This window comes from Lagenorhynchus albirostris, chromosome 7 (assembly GCF_949774975.1).
Source record: "Lagenorhynchus albirostris chromosome 7, mLagAlb1.1, whole genome shotgun sequence".
Taxonomy (NCBI): domain Eukaryota; kingdom Metazoa; phylum Chordata; class Mammalia; order Artiodactyla; family Delphinidae; genus Lagenorhynchus; species Lagenorhynchus albirostris.
In genome coordinates, this window is record NC_083101.1 from 67,839,647 (window position 1) to 67,866,388 (window position 26,742).

Below are 26,742 nucleotides of genomic sequence, written 5' to 3' on the forward strand. Positions count from 1 at the left end.
AAATATGCATGGCAACAAGGATAAGCAATATACATGCTCTTTTGGGTTATTTATTCTGTTTATGGAATATATTTTAAAACAATACCCATTACCAGGGGTCTACATCTTCATACCACAATATTATTTTCAATGACGATTCACAAAGCAAACATTTTTCATGTCATTTTATTAAACTTCTCTTGCTTCTGCTTTTAAAATCTTTTCTCCTTTGCATTCTGCCTCTCACGTCAGAGCTATCAGCCTCACCACGTAACCTTGACCAGTTCACAAAGTCATCACAGACTTTGGAACCTTTACTAATTTGAGATTTCATCTTCTACAATTAAAAATTTTTTTTGAAAACCACCTTTTCCTCAGTGTGCACACCAGGGAAACTTTTTGAGCGAAGTTGAGACAAGCGTTTAAAAGCCAAATCCCTGACGACATTAACCCAGCCAGAGGGTTGTCTGCCATCCCTGGAGGATCAGAGCACCCCGCAGAGTATGCGCTGCAGCTGGCTGAAACCCACTGCTGACTTACTTAGAAGAGGCTTCTGGCTAATGATAAAACAGTCCGATAAAAGGTGGATGTGCAGCCCATCAGCTGGATGTTTGTTTTACATCTTTTCAGCATCTGGCTTGTTGGCCCTTTCGTTCATCCAGTCATCGGTTCAACAAACATTTATGAAGTGTACACTCTTTGCCAGATGCTATACTAGGCACTGGGGAATAGAAAGATGAATACGTTCCCTTTCCTCAAAAGTCACATAACCCTATGTGAATGCAGGGAGGCGGAGGAAAATAGCGGGAGCATAAGCAACCAGCCCTAACGGGATGTGCAGTACCCTTCCAGGTCAAGGTGGGGTGGGAGGTGACTTATACACCATGAGGCAGAGGGGTTAAAAGAGGCTTTCCTGAAGAAGTGGCCGGTGAGCTGGGCCTTCAAGGATGTCTTGGAAGTTTCTGGATGGACAGAGAGGTGAAGGGCATTGCTCCCAGAGTGAACAACGTGATCAAAGGCCTGAGCAGAGGAGGCATCTGTGGGCCCAGGGAAGGGCAGATTGTCCACTGCGGCTAAAGCACCAGCCCACAGCAGGCCGGCAAGGAACGTGGCTGAGAAGCTCAATGCAGGTCAGACTGTGAGGGCTCTGAAGGACATTCTCAGGAGTCTTACTTTATCTTTGGGTGTTGAGAATTTCCTGCAAGTTTTCTGTGTAGGTCAAACTTCAAAATAACAAGCTGATTTTTTTTTAACTTTTCTTGCAGCTGTTTTGTCATACAGTTGGCACAGAATTCCATATAGTGTTAGGGGGGAATCATCTGAGGGTCTGTCCCTTAAATCAGGTCCTATCTGCAAAGTGACAACTCAGCTCTGTTATTTTTTAATTTTATTTATTTTTTTTGCGGTATGCGGGCCTCTCACTGTTGCGGCCTCTTCCGCTGCGGAGCACAGGCTCCAGACGCGAGGCTCAGCGGCCATGGCTCACGGGCCTAGCTGCTCCGCGGCATGTGGGATCTTCCCAGACCGGGGCACGAACCCGTGTCCCCTGCGTCGGCAGGCGGACTCTCAACCACTGCGCCACCAGGGAAGCCCTCAGCTCTGTTATTTTAAGTGAGTGGTCACACTCTATAGCACATTACAATGTCACCCTTAAAATAAAACCAATTATTTTCATCCGCTCCTTAATTTGAAAGAGAGAAAAAATTAACCTGCATTTTACCTTATTGCCACATTCAGTAAGATGCTTAAATCTGAACACTGTTCTTATTCACCTACCTGTTTATATTGGGAGCATTTATTCAAATTGGATGGACACCCATACACCTTATAAGATACTCCACATAACCACTGGCTCTAACAGAGGCTGCTCTGGGTCCCAGGTTTTCCCCTCCATGTTTATTTTACTCCCATTGGAAATGATGGAGGGGCATTCATTTGGAGAGATGGTTCTCAATCCTGGTTGCATAGAATTACCTGGGAGGTTTAAAAAAAGAATGTTTTTTAATTTAAAAAATTAATGTCTGGGACATATATCCCAGAGTTTAATGGATCTGAGATGGGGCCCAGGACTCAGGACTTTTCAAAAGCTCCCAGGTGGTTTGAAAGTGCAGCATGGGCTTCCATGGTGGCACAGTGGTTAAGAATCCACCTGCCAATGCAGAGGACACGGGTTCAAGCCCTGGTCCGGGAGGATCCCACTTGCCGCGGAACAGCTAAGCCCGTGTGCCACAACTACTGAGTCTGTGCTCTAGAGCCCGCGAGCCACAACTACTGAAGCCCGCGTGCCTAGAGTCCGTGCTCTGCAACGAGAAGCCACTGCAGTGAGAAGCCCGCCCATCGCAACAAAGAGTAGCCCCCGCTCTCCGCAACTAGAGAAAGCCCGCGCGCAGTAACGAAGACCCAACAACAGCCAAAAATAATTAATTAAATAAATTTTTAGAAATAAATAAAGTGCATCAGGATTGGGACCACCGAATAAGAGGGTGACACCTGGGCCACAGCAGCGTTCTGACTCAGGAGCACTGTACCACCATCCTCACCTTGACTCTGGGTACCCATCCCCCTTGCAGTTCTGACTCCAGCCAACTGATCACAGACCCCCATGAGTTCGGAGAGCCCACTGCTGCAGCACGAGAAGCTCCTACAGCACAAACGCTCAGCCTTTGTATACCCAGGCCTAATTTCTCAGCAAGCACAAGGGCAGCAGATTCAAGAAAAGGGACTATTCTTGAAGAAAGCAGAGCACTCCTTAGAGTTTTAAAATAAAATCCCTCCACCCGCAGAACAGAGTAGTCATGGTTGGTAGATTAGCTAGGGTTAGATTTTTTTTTTCTTTTCCCTCTTTCTTAGCATTTGTGCCTATGCCTCCTTTTTTCATTTTTTTTTAAATTTTTTATACAGTTTTTAAAGGTTACTTTCCATTTAGTCATCACAAAATATTGGCTGTATTCCCTTTGTTGTATAATACATCCTGAGCCCATCTTACATCCAGTAGTTTGTATCTCCCACTTCCTCACCCCTATATTGCCCCTCCCCCCCCAACTGGTAACTGCTAGTTTGTTCCCTATATCTGTGATTCCGCTTCTTTTTTGTTACATTCACTAGTTTGTTGTAATTTTTAGATTCCACGTGTAAGTGATTTCATACAGTATTTGTCTTTCTAGCTAGAGTTAGATGGACTAAAAATGACAGGACACCCAAAGGCATAGTGGCTTAGATAAGAGAGAGAAGTGTTTCCCTCTTATACACACACAGGCCATCCAGGGCCGGTATGTTGGCTTCACCCCCAGGAAGATAGGCTGCTTCCCTCCTTTTGCCTGTCACTATCCAAGGCGGAAGGTTAAATTTTAGACATCGTGTTCAAATTCCAGCCAGCAAGGACGAGGCGGGAAGGGGAAAATGCCACATTTTCTTTTTGTGGGTTTTTCCTTGAAGTTGCACACAACATTCTACGTATATCCTTTTGCCCAGCACTTAGTCACGCGGCACCTTCAAGGGAGGTCAGCAAATATAGTCTGTATGCCAAAAGGTCTTGTGCCCAGCTAAAAACGGAGGGCTGCTTTGCCTACCGCAAGGGAGGAACAGAGTCCTGGAATGACAGCCTCCTGCCCCGCCTCGGGCAACTGGATGATAACTATTAAATTACTTGTAAATGGTGTGTTTGATTGGGGTCCTGCTGAAAACCACTAACATGAGGTGATTTTTCTTGTATCCCAGATTTCCATGGGTCTTGCTCCCACCGCCCTAAAAAAACACCAGTCCTACAAGAAACGTGTTCCAGGGAGTCCTTCGGAAAACCAAGCCTCAAATCTACCGCCCCTCCAATAGGGTAGAGTGGATGTTTACACTTAGAGAGAGAGGAAGTGCTGCCTTCTCTGCAGGTTAATTCCTCCAGATCTACACTGGTGGCAGCAGCTCCCTCTTGCTCATTCTGGAAGCAGCACAGATTATTTTCACTGGGTCATAAATATGTTTAGCCCTCTATTATATAACCTTTTAAACCAGTTGTCTTGGGTGACTGCAAATCATAGTTTAGAACCAACTTTTTTTTTTTAACATCTTTATTGGAGTACAATTGCTCTACAATGGTGTGTTAGTTTCTGCTCCATAACAAAGTGAATCAGTACACGTATACATATATCCCCATAGCTCCTCCCTCTTGCGTCTCCCTCCCGCCCTCCCTATCCCACCCCTCTAGGTGGTCACAAAGCACCGAGCTGATCTCCCTGTGCTATGCGGCTGCTTCCCACTAGCTATCTGTTTTACATTTGGTAGTGTATATATGTCCATGCCACTCTCTCACTTCGTCCCAGCGTACCCTTCCCCCTCTCTGTGTCCTCAAATCTGTTCTCTACATCTGCATCTTTATTCCTGTCCTGCCCCTAGGTAGAACCAACTTTCTAAGATTTAAAGGCCCATGAGATTCCTGGGTGCTCTAGCTACATATTTGAGATTAAGAGCAGAGGGTGTAGAACTTGCTACAAAATTCATTTCAAGGAGACGAAGCAAAATCCTTTGGACTGGTTCCTGGGTATTCTTCCTTTTCTATTTCTTTTTGTTCTTTTTTCACTCTTGAGTCAAACCAAGGCTAAGGTAAGAATTAGCAGTCAAATGTGCTACTGTCCTATGCAGGGTCTGCTTTCTCCTCCTTCTCCAGTGTTCCAGGACCTGCGGAGGGGGCATCCAGAAGCGCGAGGTTCTTTGCAAACAGCGCATGGCTGATGGCAGCTTCTTGGAGCTTCCAGAGACCTTCTGTTCGGCCCCCAAACTGGCCTCCCAGCAAGCCTGCAAGAAAGATGACTGTCCCAGCGAGTGGCTGCTCTCTGACTGGACAGAGGTAGGTATGCTTCTCAGAAGGAGATGACAAAAGAGGCAGAAGGAGGAGAAGGCACCCAAGCTTATAGATACGGAAGGCGAGAGGAGAACAAAATAATCCTCCTAACACTGTGGAACAGAGTTTTGTTTTCTTAATTTTTATTGGAGCATAGTTGATTTACACTTTTGTGTTAATTTCAGGTGTGCAGCAAAGTGAATCAGTTCTGCATGGAACAGAGTTTCTGTAAGCGCTGATATACCATATCGTGTAACTAGATTTTAACTAGGCTGCGGGGATGCGCGTTAGGCAGCCAGCCCTCACTCAACAGTCAGAAGCAGGGAATTGTAAACGGGCCCTTCGCGGAACAAAACCAGGCCTCATTCATTCGTACCGTTCGGGCCCGGGATTCTACTCAGAACACCGGGTTCTTCCTCTACCTTCGCTCCCGCCTCCTTGACCCCCCCTGCCTCTCCTAGTCCCAGATGTTTCTAGTCTCTCCTCAGGAAAGGCAAAGCCTCTCTAGTTTTTCTCTTCCAAGTTACTGGAGAATGAGGCACATGATTTATTAGGAAAAGAAGGCCAAGGAAATCCTGCCTCTTTCCTGTCAGTTTTCTGGCTCCGGAACATCAACAGCTTCCCAGCCAGAGAAGTTGATTTCCCCCGTCGCCCTGCATCTGGGGAGATGGCTGCATCGGCATTGCCGTTCCTGACTTGCCTCGTAAGTTTGGGATAGATCCCCAACTAACCGACTTCTCTAAATCATTCCTACTTGAACACCAGCACGAACTAATTCATGGATACCCAGCTGCAACTTGTTTTCAGCCTCTCCTCCTTCTTTGACTTGCCTGCAACTCCCCCAGCTTCATGGGCCGATGTGTCTTTCATAGAGAAATCCCCCTGGCCAGCAGATACAGCCAAGAACAGAAGGACGAGGCCTGAAGTGAACATCTCTGTGTCCCAGGCAGAGTCGAGCCCCTCTCCTTTCTTGCAGAGAAGCATCCGAACTGGCCTTGGTGATCTCACTGCCTCCTTTGCAGTCTGTCCAACTCACAGGACAGAGCTGCTGCTGGTTAAAATACATCACAGAGGGGAGAGCTGCCTCTGAAAATTAAGATGCCATGTCTTTCAACCTACATTCTGAGAATTCTTGCCCTGTGTTTTGTCAGCCCGTGTAGAGGTCCATCAGACGGTACCTGCAAAGGGCACTGAAATTGAGAGGTAACTGACACACCATAGATTTTGTAATTTGGCAGTAAAATTGCCTTCTGATGGTAGCTCCCCGCAAATGGCTGAGAACAGAAGGGGCAATGATTGTTATTTCATCTTTTAGAAATAATTTTGTTTCAGAAGGATAAAAGATTAAATGTGTGGAATGAGCATATCTGTATGTGCATGTGTGAACATGTCAGTGACAATTTTTCCATGGATTGTTGATTTGGGGTGTGGTATCATATATGAAAAATCCTTAACAAAACTAGCAGTGCAGACGAGGGCACTGATGTATTTGCCAAGTAAGTGACTCTAGATGAAGACTTCCTCCCAGGGGCGTAGTGTAAAAGGCACTGCTCTTCTAAGTCTGTCGGTGATAGTCTTCCATGAGTGGGATGCTGAGAAAGGGACTTGTGTGTATGAGAATTGTCCTCCCGACTTCCCGGAGTTTGTGGCCTCTGAGCATATGGAACACAGAGAAAATCTGAAGGAGGGACCCTGTGATTAGGCACTAAGGAAAGGAGACTGCTGCATTGCAATCCCATGGGTCCCATTACGTAAAGGAGACCTTTAGAACAGTATCACGTGTAGTTAAGAGTTCAGACTCAAAGGCAGGCAAACTTAGGTTCGAATCCTGACTCTGCCATTTACTAGCTATTCAACCTGGGCTAGTTACTTAACCCTTCTAGGCCTTAGTTTGCTTAGCTAAATGTTGGAGATGATAATAGTGTTCACTGACATGGTTATTGGGACGCTTAAAAATTAAATGATGCACATGAAGTACTTTGTGTCTAGTAAAAGTTAACCCTTAACTATTGTTATGATTTTCTTCCATCCCTCCTCATTGTCGGGAAAAGGAGAGGAAATAAAAGAAAGCACTTGACTGGCTGGACCCAGGGTCATGACCAAGGCCTCCCACAAGCTTTGCTGGTCTTCCTAGGAGGTGGAAGTTACATTTGGGGAACTAGGTAGAGTTAGCCCTTATCCAGGGAATGTTACTAGGTTCTGCATTATCTGGGCTGATGAATGGAAATTCCAAACATTGAGAAGGGGCTGGGAATGGTGGGATTTTAGCCCCGATTCACCGGTGTTAAACTCAAGCTGATGCCATACAAGAGTGCTCCTGGGGGTGTTCACAGGGTTTCCAGTTGCCCCTATCATCCAACAACCCTTCCCTTGGCCCTTCTGTCTGGGATGAGACGTGCATTCCACACACTCCCACAGGACTCCCCTCGGAGAAAGGAAAACCTGGATGATCTATGGGTGTTTTTCATCCTCAACTATCTGGGCGCAATCTCATGGTTACTGCACAGAATCCCTCAGAGACAGAATTAAGCCAACGTTTTAAACCCTTCAAATAAAATTACTTTCAGATCCTATTCCGAGGAAAGGCCTCTCAAAAGACCTTACTTCTTTTCTTTAAAAGAAACACTTGCATCTCTTGAAAGAGTTGGCTATTCATTATTTTTAAGTCATATTTTTACGGAAATTCCTCCCTCACAAAAATATAAGAGAAATTAAACTCAATTTTCGAGCTAGAAGGAACTCAGGAGATCCTATAACCTAGTTGTTCTTTTAAACATTAAAGCCACAAGACCCTTTTTTCCATTGAAATGTTATTGTGAAGGCAGAAATCTAAAACAGAACAAATCAGAGCTGTTTTGGTTGAAGTAGGGGGTAGGTTGGGTAGGGGTCCCGGATCTCCAAGTGGTTGGGTCTCCAGACCACCTGAGAAGCCCCTAAATCACTTGTTCAACACAGTTAAAGAACACAGTTTGAAAATCCCTGCTCGAATACAGTTTCCCTGTTTTAGAGATGTGGAAATTGAGAGAAGTTTAGAAATTGAGAATTTTAGAGAAAGAACTAGACTTGACCAAAATCCTAAACTCGTCTTCTGACACACAGTCCATTTTTCCATTTTTCTACTTGGCAGCACTAAAATGACCAGGCTTTTAAAATTTCCAGGCTCTTTACCCCCATCCCACCTGATCCCTGGATTCGGTGCTGTCATTTACAATAAAAAAAAGGGATAGGTGGAATTTGGAATCCATGATCATCAGGGAACAAAAGCAACGGGCTTGATTCTCATCCCCGTTTTTTGCGTCTTAAATGTCTTTCAGGGTGGTGGATATCACAGTGCCTTGCATAGAATAGTTCATTTCCATGGGCTAGCATATAAAACTTAGATACATAAGATAATATTTTTTGGTTTCTACTGTCAGTTTTCAAGTTAACATGGCATGCTGCCATGACCCTAGTTCAGGCTGTTATCATCTCAAGCCTGGACTACCGTGGCAGCCTTCTTAACTGACATCCCTGTCTGCCATTCATCTCCTACTCCCACCCCTCCCAGACACTGTTGCCAGATTTACCTTCTCAAAATACCTCTTTCATCATTTCACTCTTCCCTTTAATGGCTCCTCATTGCCTTATGGACCAATTCCAAACCTTCTGTCTGAAAATTAAAAGTCTCCAACATCTGGCCCCAAACCACCTCTTGAGCTCCTGACACTCTCCACTTGGCCCCTCTGTTCAGTCAGACTGGTTTAGGTCTGCCCCCAAGCCTGCCTTGGCCTTGTGCACTGAACTCTTCTACCTTGATTCTGGTTATTTCCCTGCCTCCCATGCTTATCCCCGGCTCTCTGTACCCATCCAGACTCCAAGGATCTTCCAGATTAGGCCAGGAAATCACTAGTATACCATAAGCATTCACCAATTGTTAGCATTAATATTTTCATACTTCACTTGACTTTTAGTTTTATATTTTTACTAAATTCTTTCATTACTATATAATTCTTTAAACAGCTTTATTGAGGTATAATTTATATACTCTAAAATTCAACTTAGCATAATGTCTTCAATGTTTATCCATTTTGTAGCACATTATCAGAACATTCCTTCTTAGGGTGGAATAAAATATTCCATGATACAGATATACCACATTTCATTTATCCATTCACCAACTGAGGGATATTTGAGTTGTTTCCACTTTTGCCTATTAAGAATCATGTTGCTATGAACCTTAGCATACAAGTCTTTATATGCATGTATGTTTTCATTTCTATTGGGTAAGACACCTAGGACTGAAATTGCTGGGTCATATGATAAATGTATGCTTAACTTTTTAAAAAAATATCAAACTTGCTTTCTAAAAGGGCTGTGCTATTTTACATTCCCACCAGCAATACAGGAAGGCTCTAATTTTTCTACATCCTCACTTATAATAATAATACTTATTGTTGTCCATCTTTTTGATTATGGGAATTTTAGTGAATATAAAGTGGTATTTCATTGGGGTTTTGATTTCTATGTTCCCTAATATACTATTTCATTTTAACAATGCATTTGGATTTCCCATTATTTGATGACATCCCCTTGAGGTTAGGAACCATCTTGCACATTTTGTCCCATAGCATTTAGCGCCCCACCTCAAACAAAGTAAATGCATAAGAATTATCTGATACTTGACATTAAAGTATTATAATTTATTTGTAAAGGAAGGAGATAGGAATTAGCATTAACTGAATGTCATTTCTATGTGTGAAATTTTAAAATATATTATCTCATTTAATTCCCAGCCTTGCAAAATAAGTATAAGAAGTGGTAACAGACTCAGAGAGTTTAAGTGACTTGCCAACTAGTGAAATACTGAGTTGGACTCTGTGACTCTCTAACTCTAAATCCCAGGCTACAAAAGTAAAAACAGGGAGCCCAGTGGGAGGGAGGGCCCCCACCAGCCGAAGCTGCGACCGTCCTTGGGACCACAGGCCAGTTTTTTCAACGAGTAACTTAAAGACAAAATGGAAAAACAAGGAGGTTTCTGCCTGAGATCATGTTGAGGTGAAACCAGGGATGGCCACCCTGGGCCAGTTCCCTGAAACCTGGACCTCGAAGGCCACCTTTATTCAAACAAAGAAAGGATTTTGCCATTTGGAGGTCAACATGTTAGAGCCATGTGGCTGACAGGGTCTTGGTGCTCTGGCCTGATGTCATGGCTGAGCCTCCAAGGTGGGAGAGCAGAGTTCAGGACATTGGACCACCAGAGACCTCGCAGACCCACGTAATAGCAATCGGTGAGAGCTCTCCCAGAGATCTCTGTCTCAACGCTAAGACCCAACTCCACCCAATGGCCAGCAAGCTTCAGTGCTGGACACCCCATGCCAAACAACTAGCAAGACAGGAACACAATCCCACCCATTAGCAGAGAGGCTGCCTAAAATCATACTACGTTCACAGACACTCCAAAACACACCACCAGACGTGGACCTGCCCACCAGAAAGACAAGATCCAGCCTCATTCACCAGAACACAGGCACCAGTCCCCTCCACCAGGAAGCCTACACAACCCACTGAACCAACCTCACCCACTGGAAGCAGACACCAAAAACAACACAAAATACAAACATGCAGCCTGTGAAAAGCAGACCACAAATACAGTGAGTTAAACAAAATGAGAAGACAGAGAAATAAGCAGATGAAGGAGCAAGGTAAACACCCACCAGACGAAACAAATGAAGAGGAAATAGGCAGTCTACCTGAAAAACAATTCAGAGTAATGATAGTAAAGATGATCCAAAATCTTGGAAATAGAATGGAGAAAATACAAGAAACGTTTAACAAGGACCTAGAAGAACTAAAGAGCAAACAAACAATTGTGAACAACACAATAAATGAAATTAAAAATTCTCTAGAAGGAATCAATAGCATAATAACTGAGGCAGAAGCACGGATAAGTAACCTGGATGATAAAATAGTGGAAATACCTACTGCAGAGCAGAAAAAAGAAAAAAGAATGAAAATTGAGGACAGTCTCAGAGACCTCTGGGACAATAAATGCACCAACATTCAAATTAAAGGGGTCCCAGAAGAGGAAGAGAAAAAGAAATCGTCTGAGAAAATATTTGAAGAGATTATAGTTGAAAACTTCCCTAACATGGGAAAGGAAATAGCCAATCAAGTCCAGGAAGCACAGAGAGTCCCATACAGGATAAATCTAAGGAGAAACACTCCAAGACACGTATTAGTCAAACTATCAAAAATTAAATACAAAGAAAAAATATTAAAAGCAGCAAGGAAAAAGCAACAAATAACATACAAGGGAATCCCCATAAGGTTAACAGCTGATCTTTCAGCAGAAACTCTACAAACCAGAAGGGAGTGGCAGGACGTATTTAAAGTGATGAAAGGGAAAAACCTACAACCAAGATTATTCTACCCAGCAAGGATCTCATACAGATTCAAGAGAGAAATTTAAACCTTCACAAACAAGCACAAGTTAAGATAATTCAGACCACCAAACCAGCTTTACAACAAATGCTAAAGGAACTTCTCTAGGCAGGAAACACAAGAGAAGGAAAAAACCTACAAAAACAGACCCAAAACAATTAACAAAATGGTAATAGGAACATACGTATCAATAACTACCTTAAATGTAAATGGATTAAATGCTCCATCCAAAAGACATAGACTGGCTGAATGGATACAAAAACAGCACCCGTATATATGCTGTCTACAAGAGACCCACTTCACACCTAGAGATACATACAGACTGAAAGTAAGGGGATGGAAAAAGATATTCCATGCAGATGGAAAGCAAAAGAAAGCTGGAGTAGCAATTCTCATATCAGACAAAATAGACTTTAAAACAAAGACTATTACAAGAGACAAGGAAGGACATGACATAATGATCAAGGGATCAATCCAAGAAGAACATAGAACAATTGTAAATATGTATGCACCCAAGAAAGGAGGACCTCAATACATAAGGCAAATGCTAACAGCCATAAAAGGGAAAATCGACAGTAACACAATCATATTAGGGGACTTTAACACCCCACTTTCACCAATGGAGAGATCATCCAAAATGAAAAAAAATAAGGAAACACAGCTTTAAATCACACATTAAACAAGATGGACTTAATTGATATTTATAGGACATTCCATCCAAAAACAACAGAATACACTTTCTTCTCAAGTGCACATGGAACATTCTCCAGGATAGATCATATCTTGGTTCACAAATCAAGCCTCAGTAAATTTAAGAAAATTGAAATCATATCAAGTATCTTTTCTGACCAGAATGCTATGAGACTAGATATCAATCACAGGAAAAAAAACTATAAAAAATACAAACACATGGTAGCTAAACAATATGCTACTAAGTAACCAAGAGATCACTGAAGAAATCAGAGGAGATCAAAAAGTACATAGAAACAAATGACAATGGAAACATGACGACCCAAAACCAATGGGATGCAGCAAAAGCAGTTCTAAGAGGGAAGTTTATAGCTATACAATCCTACCTCAAGAAACAAGAAGAATCTCAAATAAACAACCTAACCTTACACCTAAAGCGATTAGAGAAAGAAGAACAAAAACACCCCAAAGTTAGCAGAAGGAAAGAAATCATAAAGATCAGATCAGAAAGAAATGAAAAAGAAATGAAGGAAACAGTAGCAAAGATCAGTAAAACTAAAAGCAGGTTCTTTGAGAAGATAAACAAAATTGATAAACCATTAGCCAGACTCATCAAGAAAAAAACAAAAGGGAGAAGACAGAAATCAACAGAATTAGAGATGAAAAAGGAGAAGTAACAACTGACACTGCAGAAATACAAAGGCTCATGAGACATTACTACAAGCAGCAATATGCCAATAAAATGGACAACCTGGAAAAAATGGACAAATCATAGAGAAGCACAACCTTCCGAGACTGAACCAGGAAGAAATATAAAATATAAACAGACCAATCACAAGCACTGAAATTGAAACTGTGATTAAAAGTCTTCCAACAAACAAGACCCCAGGACCAGATGGCTTCACAGGCAAATTCTATCAAACATTTAGAGAAGAGCTAACACCTATCCTTCTCAAACTCTTCCAGAATATAGCAGAGGGAGGAACACTCCCAAACTCATTCTACGAGGCCACCATCAACCTGAAACCAAAACCAGACAAAGATGTCACAAAGAAAGTACTACATGCCAGTATCACTGATGAACATAGATGCAAAAATCCTCAACAAAATATTAGCAAACAATCCAACAGCACATTAAAAGAATCATACACCATGATCAAGTGGGGTTTATCCCAGGAATGCAAGGATTCTTCAGTATATGCAAATCAATCAATGTGATACACCATATTAATATATTGAAGGATAAAAACCATATGATAATCTCAATAGATTCAGAAAAAGCTTTCCACAAAATTCAACACCCATTTATGATAAAAACTCTCCAGAAAGTAGGCATAGAGGGAAGCTACCTCAACATAATAAAGGGCAATATATGACAAACTCACAGCCAACATTGTTCTCAATGGTGAAAAACTGAAACCTCTTCCTCTAACATCAGGAACAAGACAAGGTTGCCCACTCTCACCACTATTATTCAACACAGTTTTGGGAGATTTAGTCACAGCAATCAGAGAAGAAAAAGAAATAAAGGGAATCCAAATCGGAAAAGAAGAAGTAAAACTGTCACTGTTTGCAGAGGACATGATACTATACATAGAGAATCCTAAAGATGCTACCAGAAAACTGCTAGAGTTAATCAATGAATTTGGTAAAGTAGCAGGATACAAAATTAATGCACAAAAATCTCTTGCATTCCTATACACTAACGATGAAAAATCTGAATGTGAAATTAAGAAAACACTCCCATTTACCATTGCAACAGAAAGAATAAAATACCTAGGAATAAACCTACCTAAGGAGACAAAAGACCTGTATGCAGAAAAGTATAAGACACTGATGAAAGAAATTAAAGACAATACAAACAGAGAGATATACCATGTTCTTGGACTGGAAGAATCAATATTGTGAAAATGACTCTACTACCCAAAGCAATCTACAGATTCAATGCCATCCCTATCAAACTACCAATGGCATTTTTCACAGAACTAGAACCAAAAATTTCACAATTTGTATGGAAACACAAAAGCCCCAAATAGCCAAAGCAATCTTGAGAATGAAAAATGGAGCTGGAGGAATCAGGCTCCCTGACTTCAGACTATACTACAAAGCTACAGTAATCAAGACAGTATGGTACTGGCTCAAAAACAGGATATAGATCAATGGAACAGGATAGAAGACCCAGAGATAAACCCACGAACATACGGTCACCTTATCTTTGATAAAGGAAGCAAGAGTAAACAATGGAGAGAAGACAGCCTCTTCAGTAAGTGGTTCTGGGAAAACCTGACAGCTACATGTAAAAGAATGAAGTTAGAACACTCCCTCACACCATACACAAAAATAAACTCAAAATGGATTAAAGACCTAAATGTAAGGCTAGACACTATAAAACTCTTAGAGGAAAACATAGAGCACTCTTTGACATAAATCACAGCAAGATCCTTTTTGACCCACCTCCTAGAGAAATGGAAATAAAAACAAAAATAAGCAAATGAGACCTAAACTTAAAAGCTTTTGCACAGCAAATGAAACCATAAACAAGACCAAAAGACAACCCTCAGAATGGGAGAAAATATTTGCAAATGAAGCAACTGACAAAGGATTAATCTCCACAATATACAAGCAGCTTATGCGGCTTGATATCAAAAAAACAACCCAATCCAAAAATGGGTCAAAGTCCTAAATAGTCATTTCTCCAAAGAAGATACACAGATTGCCAACAAACATATGAAAGGATGTTCAACATCACTAATCATTAGAGAAATGCAAATCAGAACTACAATGAGGTATCACCTCACACCGGTCAGAATGGCCATCATGAAAAAATCTACAAACAATAAATGCTGGAGAGGGTGTGGAGAAAAGGGAACCCTCTTGCACTGTTGGTGGGAATGTAAATTGATACAGCCACTATGGAGAACAGTATGGAGGTTCCTTAAAAAACTAAAAATAGAACTAACATATGCCCCAGCAATCCCACTACTGGGCATATACCCTGAGAAAACCATAATTCAAAATGAGACATGTACCACAGTGTTCATTGAAGCACTGTTTACAATAGCCAGGACGTGGAAGCAACCTAAGTGTCCATCAACAGATGAATGGATAAAGAAGATGTGATACATATATATAGTGGAATATATTGTATATTCCTAGGGGCATATACAATATGTATATGAACCTAGGGTCAAGACAGGAATGAAGATGCAGACGTAGAAAATGGACTTAAAGACACGGGGAGGGGGAAGGGTAAGCTGGGACAAAGTGAGAGAGTAGTATTGACATATATACACTACCAAATGTAAAATAGATAGCTAGTGAGAAGCAGCCACATAGCAGAGGGAGATCAGCCTGGTGCTTTGTGACCACCTAGTGGGTGGCATATGCAAGTGGGAGGGGATAGAGGTATATATGTATACATATAGCTGATTCACTTTGTTATACAGCAGAAACTAACACAGCATTGTGACGCAATTATACTCGAATAAAGATGTTAGAAAAGAAAAGTAAAAACAGGTGAAAGGTCCACAGGAGACCTGAAACTAGAAAATCTTCGAGTAGAATATGCCTACAGTATGGATGTGTCTTCCCACATTGTTACATAATTAATATTTCTCTGTCTCTCTTAGTTGCTATTGCTTTTCCAAGCAACTTCTTCCTTATTTTGGTGAGTTTCAGAGCCCACACAAACCCATTAGCCTTTAGTTACCTGAATTTACATGCTTTGGGCCCTTCTTTTCCCACCAGTGTTCCACGAGCTGCGGGGAGGGCACCCAGACGCGAAGTGCCATTTGCCGGAAGGTGCTGAAAACAGGTGTCTCAGCTACTGTCAATTCCTCCCTGTGCCCGCCCCTGCTGTTCTCTTCATCCATCAGGCCCTGTATGCTGGCCACCTGTGCAAGTGAGTATGTCAGAGCTCTGGGGATGGGGAGACGGCAAGAACAGTAGCTTTTCCTGAACCCAAGACCAGCGGCAGATAGGCAGTAAAGCCTTCTGAGGGCATTAGGCTCGTGAGCTCAGCTGGAGATGGGAAAGGAATCTTAATTATACGTGGCCAGGCAGGATGCTTTTCTCTGCTGGAAAAAACAGTTTGCAGGAGGTAGGGCAAAGTTCACTTGCTGGCATATGGAGATCTGGAAGCTGGAGTCAGCATGTTACTAGTGAAGCCTGATGTTACCCACTCCAGTGTTTTAAACTAAACAGATTTGTTTAATATTAATCCCTAGAGGTGTAACACTTCTGGGGTCTCCTCCCCATGTATGCGGGGACCCTGGTGCTCTGCAGGACCCAAAAGGGATCCATTCTCCTTCTCTTTGTCCTCTGCCTCTTTTTATGATGCTGATTTCTTTTTCTTTCTTTCTTTCTTTCTTTTTTAAGTCCTTTTAATGAGAGGAACTGCCTTTCCCCTGGAACCGCCCTCCATCTAGAACCCTGCATCTCAGCTTCTAGGGGTAGAAAACCCCAGCAGCGTGATAGCAGGTTGCCCCACTGCACCTCATTAGCTCTCCCATGTTTCATTGCGGCAGCAGCTTGATGGTCCACAGCTGGTAGCCATTTACTTCCGTGAAACAGAAGGTGGTAAATGAAGGCCCTGCCCAAACCAAACTGAAGTGCTTTCTTTCCCTCTTCTCCCTTTTGTCCCCCTGTCTTTCTTCTCTTTGCCCTCTCCTTTTCACTGTCTCTTGTTGCTGCACCTCACTGCCCCTTTTCTCTGCTCTCCGCTTCTCTCTCTCCGCTTCTCTTTCTCCATCCATCTGCCTTCCCTTTCATTCCAGGGCCCGGGTGGCCATCCACAAAGCACAGTCCTCACATCGCGGCAGCAAGGAAGGTATACATCCAGACCCGCCGGCAGAGGAAGCTGCACTTCATCGTGGGGGGATTCGCCTACCTGCTCCCCAAGACCGCAGTGGTGGTACGCTGTCCCACGCGGCGCTTCCGCAAGCCCCTCATCACCTGGGAGAAAGACGGCCAGCACCTCATCAGCTCCGCCCACGTCACCGTGGCCCCATTTGGGTACCTGAAAATCCACCGCCTCAAGCCCTCTGATGCGGGCATCTACACCTGCTCGGCCGGCCCGGCCCGGGAGCAGTTTGTGATTAAGCTCATTGGAGGCAACCGGAAGCTGGTGGCCCGGCCCTTGAGCCTGCGGAGCGAGGAAGAGGCCCTCGCGGTGAGGAAGGCCCGCCCGAAGGAGGCCCTGCAGACCCACAAACACCAGAACGGGATCTTCTCCAATGGCAGCAAGGCCGAGAAGCGGGGCCTCCCTGCTGATGCCGGGAGCCGCTATGATGATCTGGTCTCTCGGTTGCTGGAGCAGGGGGGCTGGCCAGGAGAGCTGCTCGCCTCCTGGGAGGTCCAGGACTCCACAGAAAGGAACACATCCTCAGAAGAGGACCAGAACGCCGAGCAGGGCCTTCTGCATCTGCCTTTCACCATGGTGGCCGAGCAGCAGCGCCTGGACGACATCCTCCGGAACCTCTCCCAGCAACCCGAGGAGCTCCGCGACGTCTACAGCAAGCACCTAGTGGCCCAGCTGGCCCAGGAGATCTTCCGCAGCCGCCAGGACGCGCACCAGGACGCGCTCCTCAAGCCGTCCGAGCGGGGGATTCCCCCAGTGGCAATCCCTCCTCATAAACACGTGTCTGGCTTCAGCAGCTCCCTCCGGACCTCGTCCACTGGGGAGGGCGGGGGCAGCTCTCACCGGCCGCACCGGAAGCCCATCATCTTGCGCAAAATCTCAGCCGCCCAGCAGCTCTCAGCCTCCGAGGTGGTCACCCACCTCGGGCAGACTGTGGCCCTGGCCAGCGGGACACTGAGTGTGCTTCTGCACTGCGAGGCCATAGGCAACCCAAGGCCTACCATCAGCTGGGCCCGGAACGGAGAAGAGGTTCAGTTCAGCGACAGGTGAGCTTTGCAGCTACTCCGGTCTGGGAGGGACGGGCAAGGGGCCACACTGTGTGGGAGACACCCTATTCATTCTTCCTTCAAGGTGTTTCCAAGGGTCGGGCTTAGAGCACTGGGCCTCAGGGATTGCTCCCATCCTGGGTTTCAACCCTCTCTTGGCACTGATAGACTGTTGAAGCAAAGACAAGGTATTTAATTTCTCTAAACTGTATATTCTCATCTTTATAAGATAATAATAAGGATGCCTACCAATCCCAATCCCCGTAGGATCCAAAGATTAATGAGATACTCTCTGGATAGCTTTGAACTTTCGGCAGAAAAATATCATTCCAGGCCAAGGCATTGTTACATTACCATTTTGTGAGATGAACCGCTGAAAATCTTGTACACCAGGATACTGTCTGTGTGTGTGTGTGGTCCCCCAGGGCTGGGGAGAGAGTGCAGCCAGCAGCTGCTGCCCCCGTGGGTGAGCCCATCCTCTGTCTGGGCTGGACAAGGCTGTTTGTTGCAGAAAGTTTTTATTCCCAGTCGGACCTGTGATTAATTATCCTAATATCTCTCGGTGTCTCTGTTTTGATGTGTCTTTACTGGGATGACAGCATATATTACTTACTGGTTTCCTTGGGCCGTGGCCATTCATAATGTAAAATCAATAGTGATAGAAGAGGTAATAATAATAACACTATTTTTAATACTACCTATGGGCCAAGCAGCATGCCGTGCTTCCTATGGACGTCCTCTTTAATCTTTATAGTGGCCCTGACAACAGATAGTTGGCATTAATTGAGTAGTGACTGTCTCCCAGACAAGTGTAAACTCTTTTTTTTTTTTTTTTTTTTTTTTGCGGTACGCGGGCCTCTCACTGTTGAGGCCTCTCCCGTTTTGGAGCACAGGCTCCAGTCGCGCAGGCTCAGCGGCCATGGCTCACGGGCCCAGCCGCTCCGCGGCATGTGGGATCTTCCTGGACCGGGGCACGAACCCGCATCCCCTGCATCGGCAGGCGGACTCTCAACCACTGCGCCACCAGGGAAGCCCCAAGTGTAAACTCTTTATGTGCTTTATCTTACTGACTTCTAACAGTGGCCCTAAGAAGTAGGTATAATTTTTATCCACACTTTACGGAAGAGGAAACCAGTCTAGCAACTTGCTAAAGATCACATTTATTAGGTGGCAGAACCAAAACGTGTGACAAAAATAAGATGGGCAGCGAATAGAAGAATCACAGTCCATGGATGAGGGAGGAACGTTTAAGGTCCTCTGGCCCAAAGTCCTCATTTTAACTTTTTATCTTCTCTGAATCCATGGAGCATGCTCTGTTCATTAAATCTACTTTGAAATACTATTGTTCAGCTAATCCTCTTCACTGGCTTGGTAGCTTTGCATGAGGAAGGAAAGGTGGCAGGATTTATTGTGCCAGGCAGGGTGCCAGGTTTATTTAGATGTTACTGCATTTGTTCTTCTGACAGTCAATCTACAAGATTGACATTATCCTCCAGTTTCACATAGAAAATTGAGGTTCAGCAGCTCACCCAAGGTCCCACTTTAGTAAGGACCAGACTGAGGACTCAATGTCAAGTTTACTTGATTCCAAAGAGTAGTTCTGTCTCCTCTTCCGAGACTTGATGAACAAACATGACTTTGTCCGTCCTGCCCACATCTTTTGTGCTTTTGAAATGTCAATAATATTGCCTCTCAGCCTGAGCACTTACAGATCAAATAGTTTTAATAACAATACTAAGTAGTTTTTCTTTGACACTGTGCTCAGTGCTTTAAAGGTAATATTATCTTGTTTAATCTTAAAAAAAACACAACCCTATGGGGTAAGTACTGTTGTTACCACATCAGTAATTAAAAAGCTGAGGCACCCACACAGAAGCACTGGAGACAAGGACTGAATGAACTATGTTTTGAGAGCCTATGGTGGTAACCTCTCCTCTTGTTTGCTTCTTGGTCCTCCCCAGCTTATACTTTCCTTGATCAGCTTGACTGCTGTGATCCCTGCAGTTTTTTCCAGAAATCTTTGTAAGGAATTTGGGGGTCGGGCCAAAGTTGCGGTAAATCCCTTGAGGCCACTGGGGAGAGAGACACCTCCGGCATCAGACCCCCAGGATGATGGGCACTGATTGAAAGTGGTACCCTGGTGCTCAGGTGCATGCTGCACTGGAACTCGCGTCTGTGACTGTACCTGTCACACCTGTTGTGCCCAAATCATGCCATGCCTTCCACCAGCCAGTCGGTTTCTCGAGTGTACATACTGTTGCATTCACATCCCCTGGCCTATTGCCCGAGATTGGTGTTATTGAGATCAAAGGAGGTAGCGGTTGGCTGTGTGAGGGAAAAGATGAGCATTAACATTTCTTGACTAACTCCAGATATTGTGCCCCCATGCTAGCAACTTCCGTAGCCATCATCTCTGTTAATGTCCACTGTAAGGTGTAACATATGAACTGATATCCCTATTTCAGAGACGAGGAAACTGAGGCTCACCATAATTAAGGAAGTTGACCAACGTTAAATAGCTAGTAAACGGCAGAACCAACAGAGCAGATTCAAACCCAGTTCTGCCAACTCAAGCTCATGCAGTTTTGAGTGACTAAGTTCATGTTTGCATGTATCTCCTATACTTCACCAGGGATATCAAGTTATCTCAAGATCCCTGCTGTTTTCTACCGGCTTCTTCCAGGATCCCTTCTTTCGCATAGTGACTATTTCCTCCTAAAAGCTGTACAGCAAGACAGGCCATTGGGGATGGGGGAGGGGATGATTAGGACTCTGCTCTGCCTGGAACCGCAGGGAGAATATTGAGGCCATGGCTTCCTCAGGGGTCCTGACAACTTCCTTGAGTGCTGGAGATTATGAAATCCAAGGATCAGGGCCCATGGGTCACTGGTGACTACAGGAAAGATGTGGAGGAAGTTAGATAAGGATTGAGGGCTTTGGGCTGGTCTTGCCCTTTACTTTCCATGGCCTTAGTCCTTTCGTTTTAAAAATGAGGGGGGTTGTAGCAGATCATCTCTGATCCACACCCTTCACTCATTTGTAGAAGGCCATAGAAGGTTAAAACCCATATGTTGGTGGAGAGTGGAGAGAGCCTTGAGCACAGTAGCTTCAAAATTTGTCGTACAAGTTGTTTCCAAGTGGTCCACAAAACAGGGATTCATCAATCACGTGAGTTTGAGACATGCTCGCTTAAAGCTAAACGGAGGTATTTACTGCTGGACTTTACTTATATTTTTTAATATAGTATTTGATTTTTTTTCTTTTTTTATTATAAAAACAATGAAGAGGCTGTAAAACAATTCAAATAATACCTGTGTATGTATAGTAAGAGTGCAGGTCTCCTTCATGCCCTCAATCCTATTCCCCGGAGGCTGTCAGTCTTAATAATTCGGTATACATCCTTTTGGAATTTTTATATATTTTATTGTATTATATATAAAACACATACACACATAGGATTTGTGTTTTTAATGGGAAGTTACTCATGGTTAGAAGTTTGACTTGATTTTTATTCAACAACATGTCTAGGAAACATTTCAGAGTAGTAGGTAGGGGTCTGTATCACCTTTTTCAACAGCTGATTACTGTTCTTGAATGTATTTAACTAACCCCCAGGTGAAAATGATTTTGGTTTTTCCATGTTTTTTTAACTCCTTTAAGCAGTCCAACATGTGTTGTGACTTTCCAAGTGGATGATATAGTATTCAGTGTTTTCCAAGTACTTCTTTGATCAGTGAACAATTTTTTGGCCTAGTAATCTCAAGGATATCAATAATTCTTGAAATACTGCTTAGAAATACGACTTTTGCCTTTTAATTTTCACCTTAGTGGGCATTGAGCGTCCAATGGCTTTAAGATGAAGAAGTTTCAACAGAAGCTTGCTAAAAAAAAGAAACATAGCCAGGTGCTAAAGATATGAAAAGTTGTAGGCCTAGGACAGCAGAGGGCAAATCCTAGGTCTTGAGTCACCAGGACATTGGTGAGAGTGGCAGTGGAGGGTAACATTCAGAAAGCATGGGGGCCACGAGCAAACAGTATTACAATTCTTGCCACTCTCAAGACTTTTTTCCAGATCTAGCCTCAACAGAGCTTCTTAAAGCAAGTTAATGGCATGTGGTAGGGAAAAATAAGAGATTTCTGTTTCTGATCCTTGACATCATAATTTTTCCGTTTTACTTAGCTAGCCAGTAAGAAGTATGGCTGGAGCTTACTCTTCTATGCAGTTGTCCAAGTGGAGTTTCAGAAAATAAAATGGATGCATCTGTACAGAGCATACAGAAGGCACAGCACTGCCATTGGGACGGCTCTGCTATGGTTGTTGGTGACCTCTTTTGTGTTGGGTTTCATTGCTTGTCATCATTAGTGCGTCTGGTAGCGGTTGCGAAATGCTTGTTAATTTTCAAACAGAGAAGTGCTGAAATGCCCGGGGTCACAGTTCAGTTAGTCTGTTTTTGTTTAGTGCCCAAATCCATCTTTCTGAAAGAGTCTGCAAGCTTCAGTTGGCTGTTGGTCTGTAGGACTTTGCAGATATATTAAAGTATACTCTAAATAGCCCGAGCCAGCAAGATAGGTCAAGGTAGAAAGAAAGTGACTGAAGTCTATTACTTCTTGGCTTTTAAATGTGCCAAAGCTTGATTTGAAAGAAATTGGTTTTCAGAAAGAATCACTAACAATTCAGATAGTACTGCATCTCATCAGATATATAACTTACTAGTTAAAATGAATTCACATCATTCTTAGAAGCACATGTCAACTTCTTAAGCAATCATTTACAGGATGTCCCTAAGTGTATTACGACAGACTGGTTCTTCTTAATCCCTACTTCTTCCTTTATTTCACAAACCTTCTCATGCTTACTCTGAGCCAGCCCCTATGTTAGATATGAAGGATGGAGGAAAAGGAGACTCATTTCCTGTCAGTGCAACTCAAAGGCTAGTTTGGAATCCAGAGAAGTAAATGCAGTGTTTAAATGCTAAGAGAGGGGTATGCATATTTATTCATTCCATAAATATTTATTAATCTACCTATCATATGCCAGATATACACCTACTTGCTAGGATATTGTGATGAATGAAACAGAAGTCCGTGTTCTCTTGCACTTTACGTACATTTAGATATCTGCTGAACTGGCGCACATCAGAAAGATCTTTCCTGATCATTCTAGCTAAAGGAGCACTCTGCATCATTCTCTAACCCTTCAACTCTATTTTATTCACAGAATTTTATCGTCATTTGACGTATTATATATTTATGCACTGATGGCCTGTCCATTAGGGTAGAGGCTTTCTTTACTGCTGTGTCCCTAGTGCTGGAAAGAGTAGCTGGCACTACACAGGTACTAAATAAACAGTGAATGAATTAATGAGTGAGTGTGAGGCAAGACAATAAACACAGAAAAGGACACAAAAATATCAGATGGTGATAAGTGCTGGGCAGAAAATGAAACAGAGCTTTGATAAGCAATGATCTGGTGACCACATTAGATGGGTGCTCTGAGGAGGTGACCTGGAAGACAAAAGCTGGATGATGACCAGTGTCCAGCAATACGACATCAGAAGGAAGAGCATTCCTGGGCAAGGGAAAAACGGTGCAAAACCCCTAAAGTGAAAATGAGTTTATTGTGTTGAAAGAACCCAAAAGAAGCTCATTTGGCTGGAGTGTGGCAGGCTGAAGGTAGAGGTGATATGGGATGAAGCCATGGGGTCAACCAGAGACCAGGATGAGGAGCTGAGGTTTTAGTCTGAGCACCACAGGGAGATTTTGGAGGGTATTAATCAGGAATGTCAAATGATCTAATTTCCATTTTTATAGATGCACACTGGCTACTTTGTGGTGAGTGTATTTCAGAGGAGCATGAGTAGAAGCTGGGGGGCTATAAGGGGCCCTTTGCAATCATCCCTTCAACTCCCCAAGTATCTCTTGGGCATTGGGTACAGTGATGAGTGCCAGAAAGTGAGATCATAAATAAGGAGAGGTCCCTGCTCTTCAGAAACTAAGATACACTGAAAGGCTAATAGAGGATACAGTAACTTTTGAGCCTCAAGGTTTTTTTTAAACTCCAATGGTCACAATACTTCTCTTAAAAATTCTAAACTTTAAAAAGGAGATACGGGATTCTCTGGTGGCACAGTGGTTAAGAATCCACCTGCCAATGCAGGGAACACGGGTTCGAGCCCTAGTCTGGGAAGATCCCACATGCCGCGGAGCAACTAAGCCCATGCGCCACAGCTACTGAGCCTGCGCTCTAGAGCCTGCGAGCCACAACTACTGAAACCCGCGCACCTAGAGCCCATGCTCCGCAACCAGAGAAGCCACCACAATGAGAAGATGGTGCACCACAACGAAGAGTAGCCCCCACTCACCGCAACTAGAGAAAGCCCGCACGCAGTGACGAAGACCCAATGCAGCCAGAAATAAATAAATAAATTTTTAAAAATAATAATAAAAAATAAAAAGGGGATAGAGGAGGGGTTCCCAAATTCAGTGTGCATAATAATTGCCAGGAACTTGTTAGAAATGGAGACACCCACATCCTACCTTACCCCAGAAACTCTTTCTACAGTAGGGTCCCATCATTTGCATTTTTTTGCACTAAATCCAAACTCAACTTTATTTATTTATTTTTATATTGGAGTATAGTTGATTAACAATGTTGTGTTAGTTTCAGGTGTACCACAAAGTGATTCAGTTATACCTATACATGTATCTACTCTTTTTCAAGTTCTTTTCCCATTTAGGTTATTACAGACTATTGAGCAGAGTTCCCTGTGCTATACAGTAGCTCCTTGTTGGTTATCTATTTTAAATAAATCAGTGTGTTTATGTCAATCCCAAACTCCCAATCTATCCCTGCCCCCCACCCTTCCCCCCTGGTAACCATAAGTTCGTTCTCTAAGTCTATGAGTCTGTTTCTGGTTTGTAAATAAGTTCCTTTGTATCTTTTTTTTTTTACATTCCGCATATAAGTGATATCATATATTTCTTTCTCTGAGTTACTTCACTTAGTATGATAATCTCCAGGTCCATCCATGTTGCTGCAATGGCATTATTTCATTCTTTTTAATGGCTGAGTAATATTCCATTGTATATATGCACCACATTTTCTTTCTGTCATTTGCATTTTAACAAGCACTACAGGTGGCTCTGAGATCGGTGGTTCAAGGACCACCTTTTAGAAGAGCTGAGAGAGAAAAATGGGGGAAGGTTAACCTCAGAGTCGTATTAGGCACTTCTGTTTGTTCTGTTAAAAGACGTGGTAGAGACAGACAGAACTCCATGCCTAAATGACACTTAGGAATTCCAAGCACTGTCCCATCCCCGTGCCTCCTTCCCAGATTCCCACCAACCCACATACTCACGTTCACCCTGAGCCTGAGATTTGAGAGAGACCATGAAGTGCCCATGTGTGGAGGGAGCAGACATGGTGGAAGCTAACAGACTCCAAATCTGCCAATGTTCTGGAAAAATTCTGGATGGCTAGAGGTTAAGATAACTAAGTGTGGCTACCTTGTTCATCCAGAGAACAAAGAAGCAGGACTGGACTTTGCAGCATAGCCATCAGGGGTGAGTTAGGAGGTACTTTTCAGGGCTGTGCGCCAGTTGATGGAGAAAACGAGAGAACTCTGCTTTGTTTTCCCTTTGCTTTCATTGCTGAGTCCATGTAGTTCGTGTGGATCTGTAATTGACTGGTTCCACCATATTGCTGCCTGCAAAAACCACCAGAAGACAAGTATTCTAGCCTCACTCCACGGTCCTAGTGCATTACTGGCACCTGAGTGGTTTGAAAACATTACTCTTATAGCCCTCTACTGCCAATTTATAACCTAGAAATATTTTACGTGTAGAAGGCTACCCTAGGTCCCCCCTCCAAGGTTGTTAATTATGAGTTTTTTTAAATCCTGCCTAATATTTCCACTCAGTTCATTATGGAGTTGCTCCTATTTGCCCACCTCACATTCTAAGACCGCATGTAACATATAACATACACTCCTCTTGAGTAAAGCCCCCTCCCCACCCCCCCAAAAAGTTATTTCTTGTTTGTTGAAAAAGAAGAAAGTTGTCTCTCAAAACATGCCTTATCTAATCTGAGCTCTCAGCAGCATTCTACGCAGGCTGAGCCCTTCTTCCGAACAACACTTTCTTGCTGCTTTAGAAACCACACACACTTGGCTTGCTTCTTACTTCTCTGGTTATTCTTTCTCAGCATCTCTGTGGATTCCCCTTCCTCTGCCCACCTCTTAGCTACCCCCCTTAGGAGCCTCCCTCTGTATACACTAGTGGTCCCGTGGCTCCAGGACTCCTTCCTCTGTATGCTGATGATTCTCCTGTATCTAGCACAGAGCACATCTCTCTTCTGACTCAGATGTTCAGTTGTCTACGAGGCATCCTAACCCAGATGCCCCACGAAAAGGTCAATCAACATCTCTAAAACTAAACTCCTGAATCCTCATCTCAGTAAAGAGTACCCCCAACCATCCAACTTTCCAAGCCAAAATACAGGCATACCTTGGAGATATTGTGGGTTCAGTTCCAGATCACCATGATAAAGCAGGTATTACAATAAAACAAGTCAATTTTTGTTTTGGTTTCCCAGTACGTATAAAAGTTATGTTTACTCTGTACTGTAGAGTGTTAACTATGTGATAGCACTGTGTCTTAAAAACCAATCTATATACCTTAATCTAAAAATACTTTCTTGCTAAAAGTGCTAGCCATCATCTGAGCCTTCAGCAAGTCACAGTAGTAACGTCAAAGATCACTGATCATATATCACCATAACAAATATAAGAATGAGGAAAAAGTTTGAAACATTGCAAAAATTACCAAAACGTGACACAGAGACACGAAGTGAGCAAATGCTATTGGAAAAATGGCACCAATAGACTTGCTCCACGTGAGGTTGCCTCAAATCTTCAGTT

General features: G+C 43.4%; 1 protein-coding gene across 2 annotated transcripts in view; it reads left to right on the forward strand.

The window, feature by feature from the left end:
- ADAMTSL1 (ADAMTS like 1) overlaps positions 1 to 26,742 on the forward strand; it is a 1,031,718-nt gene that overhangs the window by 841,137 nt on the left and 163,839 nt on the right. For both annotated transcript variants that reach the window (XM_060155110.1, XM_060155111.1), the window contains 3 exons: positions 4,637 to 4,816; positions 15,668 to 15,821; positions 16,696 to 17,824. In XM_060155110.1, the coding sequence (XP_060011093.1) occupies positions 4,637 to 4,816; positions 15,668 to 15,821; positions 16,696 to 17,824 (1,463 nt within the window). The remainder of the gene's footprint in view (positions 1 to 4,636; positions 4,817 to 15,667; positions 15,822 to 16,695; positions 17,825 to 26,742) is intronic.